Source organism: Apodemus sylvaticus, chromosome 3, assembly GCF_947179515.1.
Source record: "Apodemus sylvaticus chromosome 3, mApoSyl1.1, whole genome shotgun sequence".
Lineage (NCBI taxonomy): Eukaryota > Metazoa > Chordata > Mammalia > Rodentia > Muridae > Apodemus > Apodemus sylvaticus.
The window spans coordinates 16,446,935-16,455,507 of NC_067474.1; the positions used below are offsets into that span (position 1 = coordinate 16,446,935).

Consider the following 8,573-nt stretch of genomic DNA (forward strand, 5'->3'; position numbering starts at 1 on the left):
TTCCATGGCAGTTGTGAGGGTCAGATAAGGTAGGGAAACTGCTTTGTAAACATTACCGTGCTTATGAAGAAATTAATTTTGAAGATACCTTCCCAAACGCCCTGAAGACAGACATTTACTTTTGCACCATACAGCTACTTGTAAAATTATCTATGTGCATCTTCAGCCTGGGTTTCTGAGTTAAAAGCATTAAGATAGCCTTGGAATTTAAATACCCAGTACTGGTGTGATTTCAGACGCAATTTGAATGATTGAAGGGGAAAGGGAGAGAATATTATTCTCCAGAAGCCCCGTGATCTGTACCGATGAGTCTGTAAGGTCTATGGAGATGGTTCTTAGTGTTTCTGCTTATGTGGAAGAAGACACTAGGACTAACCTGGACATTCTATTATTCATAAGTATGCAGTAAAGACTGGGGAGTGCTGTGATCTGGATGGAACCGTGTAGTGAACAGAAGGACCTGTCTTGCTGTGACTAAATCGAAGACAACATTGTTGGCAAGTCCACCAAGTGGGTAGAAAAGAACATTCAAGTAACCCCCCTGAAACCCGGAAGGCTTCCTAACTTCTTGTTTTTAAGCTTTGGAAGCTAAATTAGTTTCAGGTTAGAAATCTGTTGTGCTTGGAGTCAAGGTGCATACAGGAGGTAATGAGTGCTGTCAGGAGTGGCAAGTCCTACAAGCTATTTTGACTTTGATCATTTCCATGATCACAGAATGCATACCTTGCCCTAACCAACCATCTGGCACCATTCTGTTAATCCTGATAGGGGATCTTGGGAGCAGAGTTTTCTGGGTGGAAAGAGGCTCTGGGCACACCTGTCTGCAGTAGCCCGCAGCGGTGTCACACACAGTGCAGGATTTCTAGGTGGCTACTGACTACTCCACATCCCCACGGGAGACCCGAGGCTCGAAAGGCTGGGGTAAGGAAGCTGTGCCCGTGACCACTTGGGGCCTGTAGCAAGTGAGTTGGTGATCAATTCTGAGTCCTAAGTGGGAGAGTCAAAGGCACTTTTGGTTTTCTTTGGAAAACCAAGGCAAAATAAAAACCAAAACAAACTCAACAAAACAACTCAGTGTGTTTGACCCACTGTATGGTCAGCATAGCTTTCACAGGCCAGGAACCGATTATTACAGGATCATAGACTGAGGACGTGCAGCTGGATCGCAATAAGTTAACACCGCCACCACCACCCAGGTTGCTCTCCTGTGGGAGTGCAAGTACTCCTGCGGCTTCGGTAAGACTGCCAGGTGCGGACTGCCTTTCTCCAGGAAGCCGGCTCTTCCCTAGGGTGTGGGTGCCAACAACGGTACTAGACTGCAGCAGCTATCAACTTTATAAATAGCCAAGCCACATTTGAATTGCCTTTAAAGTTCAAGGACGACACCAAAGAAATGTGAGCAAGGTTTTATTCCTAGCTCTCAGACCACCTTCCCTAGAGAACCTGAGGTTCCATGGAGCAGGCAAAAAAAAAAAAAAAAAAAAAAAAAAAAAAAAAAAAAAAAAAAAAATGAGTCCTTACTTCTTCTGGGGACCACGGTTGGGGGTGTGGGTTCTAAGAAACATCCCTGACCAGTTTCTGAGCTGGGAAATGAAGCGGGAGCAACGCACTTCCTGCTTCACCGAGAAAAACTCAGCCAGGGCCAGGCGGGAAGGAGGACGTGGTCTTAGAGTCGCCGGCTAGGGTGGGGTTTTGGGGCGGCCGGCAGCGGGAGAGCAGCCTCGATTAGACAGGGATTCGGACAGTTACGTGAGACCCCGCCCACTTAGGATGCTCGCTCGCATCCGTGGGTAATGAGTCCCCGAAGTTCATCTTGGGACCAAACATTCTCAGCTCCCACGGGAGAGGTTAGTGAAGCGAAGACTGCAGGGCCTGGCCTCTTGTCCTGGGCCACCATGGGGGCCGGTGACCACTGTCTTTCTTGCCACTCTTTCCTCTCCTCTCCTCTCCTCTCCTCTCCTCTCCTCTCCTCTCCTCTCCTCTCCTCTCCTCTCCTCTCCTCTCCTCTCCTCTCCTCTCCTCTCCTCCCACGTTCCCGAGTTCTCGATCTCCATCTCCGACCCACTGGGGACTGACCAGGGACTGGGAAGAACGCGAAAGATATAAAGGGGAGGAGAGACTGCGCTTTTTTGGTGCCTGGGTGCAAGGTACCAATCTGCGTGGCCCTACCTGGGAGGTGCAGAGCCCAGGGCACAACGGCTCCGCGCCGTGTCACTTCCCTCGTGGTTCCCAGAGGCAGACTCTGAGGCACATATTTTAGATCGTCCAGTGGTACTATTGCCTCTTTATCTTAGAGTCCTCCTAGGGCCGTCTCCGTGACGACAGTCCGCGCTCCCCTTTCCGCCCTCATGAACTTGCTCTCCACAGACCACGGATCTGCCTGTGTGCCCACGGATCCTGCGCAGATGGACTTGAGTGTCCTTAAACAGGCTCTGGCCATCGGAACTGCAAAACCGCAAAACCTTCGAGAAATCAACTGCTCACTCAGAGGCCCGTTGTAGAGAGCGGCTTTGACTCTCCTACCTCGGAGTCACAGCTGATCACCAACCCGCTTGCTACAGGCCCTAAGTGGCCGCGGGCATAGCTTCTTGTTAGGTTAGTCGCTTCCTTGCCCCCAGCCTTTCTAGACTTGGGTCTCCCGTGGGGATGTGGCGCAGTCAGTTGCCACCTAGAAATCCTGCACTGTTGGAGTGTGACTCCGCTGCGGGCTACAGCAGACAGACGTGCCAGGCTTCCACTCCACATACCCACCCCCACCCCAGTACATTTCTAGTGTTGAGGGAAGCAAGGCTTGCAGGAAGCCGCTCCGCTCCGGATGTTTGCTTCTTTACATGTGGCATTTGTGGCCGGCTTTGATAACGTCGCGAGCTCGGCTTCCAACATTCATTTAGTGAAGAAACTGAAATATGGTCCACTCACACTGCTGGCGGGTCTGAAGTGCGGTTGCCCCCAACACTCCTCCCAAAGTATCTATCAAGAAAATGGTCAGCAGAAGTTAGATCTAGGTAAGGACGGGAAGGGGACTAGTCTTGGGAAAGCGCCACATTTCCTGATGGATTTGTTAAGTAAAGTGCTACCTAATGACTCCAGGGGAGGCTGTTTTAAGGATTGGGGAAGAGCCCAAATGTGGGCGCTTGGACTCCTAGAGTATGCTTTCCCTCAGACAGATCAGTAGTTAATCTTCTGGGACGCGTGTAAATAACGCTGCTCCCTACTGTCGGGCTTTCTTTCAAACCACTTAGTATGCTGGGTTCCTTTCACGGAGCAAGAACAGAATGAGGAATCCAGGTAAAATGGTGTAAATACATTTTCTAGACCTTCGCCTGAATTATATTTCTGTTGTCTCTTAGCTTTCAGAGAAATCATCCAAGACAGGGAAGACAGAGAGAGTGCATTCTGGACCCGCTACTGTTTTCAGTCTTCATTTCAATCAAAACCCGTAGTTTATAGGTAGAAAAAAATATGGAAAGAAATTTCGGCCCTGAGATCTTTGAAAAGATTTCGGTTGTTACTAGATGCAAAAGAGAAAAGTCACTGTGGAGTTGAGGGCCCTTCTGTACTTCTGAGAGGCAGGAGAGCTACATGGGAGACTGTCTCAAAACAAACAAACAAACAACAGAAGAGATAGATTTTTTCTATTGTTATCTCTACCCTTATAATTTCTTTAGTTAAACATCTGAACTGATTTTTTTTTGTTTTACTTTCAAGCCAGTGTTTTTCAGAAAATACATAAAGCTTTGAGGAAGAGCACATTGTCAGATTTAAAACCAATTGCTTTTAAATCACCAGTTTAAAATATTATTGACTTTGATTTCCTAAAGCAGATTTAATTTGACCCCGTTCATATGAATCGCACAGACGCGAACTTCAGCCACTATCACCGATCTCCGCACAACTTCCAGCTTTACATGGGGAGGAGGGTCACCTCTGCTTTACAACGGAGCACATTAGCTTCTGGGTGAGTTCCTCGGAGACAAAGTGGCTCCAGAAACTGCAGGTGAGGAGCTAGCAAAAGCTCTGTGCTTTTTAGAACCACCAGTAAGCCAGACTTGATCTCTGAAATGAGCCCCGAAAGCCGCAGCGTGTCACCTCTTGGACCACACGCAAGGAATACTTTTGAATCAGCAGTTCACAGTAAAGAAAGTCTGTTTTGGAAACTGATGTGTTGAGTCTTCTTTCTTTCTTTCTTTCTTTCTTTCTTTCTTTCTTTCTTTCTTTCTTTCTTTCTTTCTTTCTTTCTTTCTTTCTTTCTTTCTTTTTTTCTTCCTCTCCTTCAAGACAGGGTTGTATTAACCAAGGCTGGCCTCTAATTCCATATGTAGCTGAGGACCATCATGAATGTATTTTTCTGTCCCTACTTTTCAAGTGCTGGAATTACAGAATCACAGACAGTAGGCATCACATAGACTGTCTTTTCTGCAGAATTGTGCTAGATGAGCATTCTAATTGAGCTATATTGCCAGTCCTTTGAGTTTTCCTACCTTAAAACTATGCAGGGATGACTTTTGGATCTCTTAGAAAACAACACAAACATGCAAACAAACTCAAATGTAACACAGCTTTTAGAGCTTCTGGTCTGACAGAGGGCTGCTAGTTGTGTGTAACGCCCTCCCAGCGTCTGCCTTAGCATGTGAGTCTCAGCTTCCTCTTATAGAAGCTATAATGATGCCCTTGAAAAATACTATGGTAGGAACTAAATGAGTTTGCTAATATTTGGAGTGGTTGCTGGGGTAAGTGTTGTAGGAAGGCACACTTTGAAGCCCATAGAAAAGTACTTTCAGGTTTGAAATAAATTTAAGGGTGTTCAACTTTTCATTTCAGTCTTAAGAAAACGTTGTAACCATCTGTCCGTCCGGGTAACCGTCCTAAACGCTATGGATTTTGCTGCTTAAATGGACTGGTCCTTTTCCTCCAGAACACCACAGTGTTGCTGTCTTTGCACTTCATTTTATATTTTAATTTTGTGGCGTTTGGGGTGGAATCAAGGCCTCTTGCAAGTCTTTAGAAATAAAACCAGGTCTTGCCTCCTTTGCCAAACACACACGAGCAAACAGTTTTGTTTATGTATTTTATGTTTAATACTGAAATTCCTCAGGATTGACTTGAACTCTTATTGAGTAGTGAAATATTAATGATATGGCATTTTATATTAAACTTTGTTTTTATTACCACTTGTTATTACCTTGTTATTTTTAGTATAATGTAAGCATGATGAGTTCTTGGGAGAACGGGATTTTTCCCCCTGAAAAACCATGCAAAATTAATTGCCTTCGGCAATAAAAAATCTTTTAAAGAGTAGAATAAATACCTACACCTATTGGTGTGAACCACTTTGCTTCAGTCTTCCGTTACAGTGAGCAGCACCTCCAGACTTCTGAATTTCAGCCGTCCTATTTCCCCAAGAGGACTTGGCGCCAGAGCCCGGCTCCAGCCAGTTTTTCCCCTTGGCAGGTGAAGTCCGAACACTCTGCCGGGGGAAGGGGGAGAGGGCGGGGGGGGGGAGGGGAAAGGGGCGGGTGTGGGACTTGGGACTCCGACCACCGACTGGGCGGGGGCCGAAGGACTAGGGTCCGGCCCGCCCTCGCCGCGCCATTGGCCGCGTCCTTACAGAAAAGGGCCCGTGGCCCGGGGGGACACCCGCAGTGTCACTGGGTAGATCTACTGGGCTGGTACTGCTGCGAGTTAGGACCTCCGGGAGGAGCCGCGGGAGGGTCGCACCCACTCAGTTCCCCTGGGCATCTTCAGGCTAGCTTCCCATCCCTGCCTCAGGGTCGGGGGAAGCGGCGTGTCCCGTGGCCGTAGCAGAGCGCGGGGTCGGTCTGGAGAGCCATGAGCAGCCCGGATGCGGGATACGCCAGTGACGACCAGAGCCAGCCCCGGAGCGCGCAGCCCGCGGTGATGGCCGGGTTGGGACCCTGTCCCTGGGCCGAGTCCCTGAGCCCCCTTGGGGATGTAAAGGTGAAAGGCGAGGTGGTGGCGAGTAGCGGGACGTCAGCGGGGACCTCCGGCCGAGCCAAAGCTGAGTCTCGCATCCGGCGGCCGATGAACGCCTTTATGGTGTGGGCCAAAGACGAACGCAAGCGGCTGGCACAGCAGAACCCGGATCTGCACAACGCAGAGCTGAGCAAGATGCTAGGTGAGTCGGACCAGGGGGATCCAGGGCACACGCGCACTGGTGTCTTGCGCCCCCACACAACCGGTGTGCTGTAGACTCAATCCCTTCCTCCAGCTCCCTCTCTCGCCAAAGTAACTCTTGCTCTGGTCTTTGGGCTCTATGTGTGAATGTAAGGGTTTCTGTAACCCGCACAACCCAGGCTCGACCCCTTCCCAGACCAGGGGACTTTGACAGTTTTTCAAATTAAGGGAGAAAGAAGGTAAGGGAGGAAGCCCTCTTGTAGGCGTCCGGTAAGGACGCGATCCAACACTTTCATTCTATCTAATACGACCGGTTTCTCGCCGGCTCGCTCAGTGAAAGGGTGCACCGGAGAGGGGCCAGGGTGCGGGAGCTCACCCGGGTAACCCTGCGCGCCTCTCCACCTTCCCTGCAGGCAAATCCTGGAAGGCGTTGACCTTAGCTGAGAAGCGGCCCTTCGTGGAAGAGGCCGAGCGGCTGCGCGTGCAGCACATGCAGGACCACCCCAACTACAAGTACCGGCCGCGGCGGCGCAAGCAGGTGAAGCGCATGAAGCGGGTGGAGGGAGGCTTCCTGCACGCTCTGGCCGAGCCCCAGGCCGGCGCGCTTGGCCCCGAGGGTGGCCGCGTGGCCATGGATGGCCTGGGTCTGCCTTTCCCGGAGCCGGGCTATTCGGCCGGCCCGCCGCTGATGTCTCCGCACATGGGCGCCCACTACCGCGACTGCCAGGGACTGGGCACGTCCGCGCTCGACGGCTACCCTCTGCCCACTCCGGACACATCCCCGCTGGATGGCGTGGAGCAGGACCCGGCTTTCTTTGCAGCCCCGCTGCCAGGGGACTGCCCGGCGGCCGGCGCCTACACTTACGCTCCTGTCTCGGACTACGTAGTGCCCGCAGAGCCGCCCGCTGGCCCCATGCGAGTGGGGCCGGACCCCTCGGGCCCTGCGATGCCGGGGATCCTGGCGCCCCCCAGCGCTCTGCATCTGTACTACGGCGCCATGGGCTCACCCGCCGCAAGCGCTGGGCGCGGTTTCCACGCGCAATCCCAGCAGCCGCTGCAACCGCAGGCACCGCCGCCGCCACAGCAGCAGCAGCAGCACCAACAGCACCAGCAGCACCCAGCGCACGGCCCCGGGCAGCCTTCGCCCCCTCCCGAGGCTCTGCCCTGCCGGGATGGCACGGAACCCAGCCAGCCCACTGAGCTGCTAGGGGAGGTGGACCGCACGGAATTCGAACAGTATCTGCACTTTGTGTATAAACCCGAGATGGGTCTCCCCTACCAGGGACACGACTGCGGAGTGAACCTCTCAGACAGCCATGGAGCCATTTCCTCCGTGGTGTCCGACGCTAGCTCAGCGGTCTACTACTGCAACTACCCTGACATTTGATGGTTGCCGGCCTGACCTGAGGGCCAGAAGCAGTGTTACACACTTCCTGGAAGCGCTAAGGAAATCCTTAGCGTCAAGCTGTTTTGTTTTTAAGTTGCCTTGGCATATAATTTATGGTAATTTATTTTGTCTGCCACTTGAACAGTTGAGGGGCTACATTAGATTTTTGTTTTAAATGCCTTGAGGGACTTGCTCCCAACAATCGCTGTCCAGTTTTAGGCAGTTTTTAATATCTCACCAACTTATTCCATTTCCTGAAAGTGTATTGATCTAAAGAAATTTTGCCATGCGTGTTTTCTCGATCTTAAATAAATCCTGGAATCTTTTAAAAATATCTATCACATTGGTTTTATCAAATTAATTTAAATATCAACAGTAAATATACAATTAGAAGTGTATAGTTAAATTGTAAAATTTCCATTTTCTTACAATGGTAAGAAAATGCATTTAAGAAACCCTAAAGACAAACAGCGGGGGTGAACAAATGTGATATAATTGTTCTACGCAAAAATTCTCACAGAATGAACTTGCTATGTATATTCCAAAATATTGGTTTCTAAAAATGATACTGTAAATGGTTTTAATTCTGTACACTTTAAGGCTGTTAAAATATTTCGGGTTTTCAGTCATCTTGATACCTGCCAAAAGAACTTTCCAGATTTTTTTTGTCTTTTCTTCCAAAAAGTCTTGATCCCTCTTTTCACAAAATTTGCCTTTGATCCCCATATTTTTAGAGTCAGAGAAACTAATCAAAATAAAATTTGTGTTGTGACTGTTAGTGAACTTTAGTATATATTTTCAACGTGTATCTTATTCTCCTCAGCAAATGTGAGTGGTTGCAATCCCTCATTTTGCAGTATTCAGGCTCAAGGTTCTTGAGTGAAGTGTGTGTGGTGCGCTTTACACAGGTGAAGACACAAACCAGCCTACTCCTTCACATCCTATTGTGAAGAAACAGGTACAAGGCTTCAGTCAGTAGCCCCTGCAAGTCTGCTGTGCTGATTGCTGCCTTGCACATGGCCACCATGGGAACTGCTGGTTTCTGGGCTTT

The 8,573-nt window shown here is 49.7% G+C and overlaps 1 protein-coding gene across 5 annotated transcripts; it reads left to right on the top strand.

The window, feature by feature from the left end:
• The first annotated feature begins 2,723 nt into the window (after positions 1–2,723).
• Positions 2,724–8,299, top strand: Sox17 (SRY-box transcription factor 17). 5 transcript variants are annotated; one of them, XM_052176009.1, is made up of 5 exons: positions 2,724–3,005; positions 3,825–3,997; positions 4,822–5,451; positions 5,770–6,136; positions 6,549–8,299. In XM_052176009.1, exons 4-5 carry the CDS (start codon positions 5,830–5,832, stop codon positions 7,520–7,522), a joined length of 1,281 nt encoding a protein of 426 aa, XP_052031969.1. In that variant the 5' UTR covers positions 2,724–3,005; positions 3,825–3,997; positions 4,822–5,451; positions 5,770–5,829; the 3' UTR covers positions 7,523–8,299. The 5 variants fall into 5 exon arrangements, with proteins under 5 accessions (XP_052031969.1, XP_052031970.1, XP_052031971.1 ...); XM_052176010.1 differs by having other exon boundaries at positions 5,342–5,451; XM_052176011.1 differs by having other exon boundaries at positions 3,825–3,958.
• The last annotated feature ends 274 nt before the right edge of the window (positions 8,300–8,573 follow it).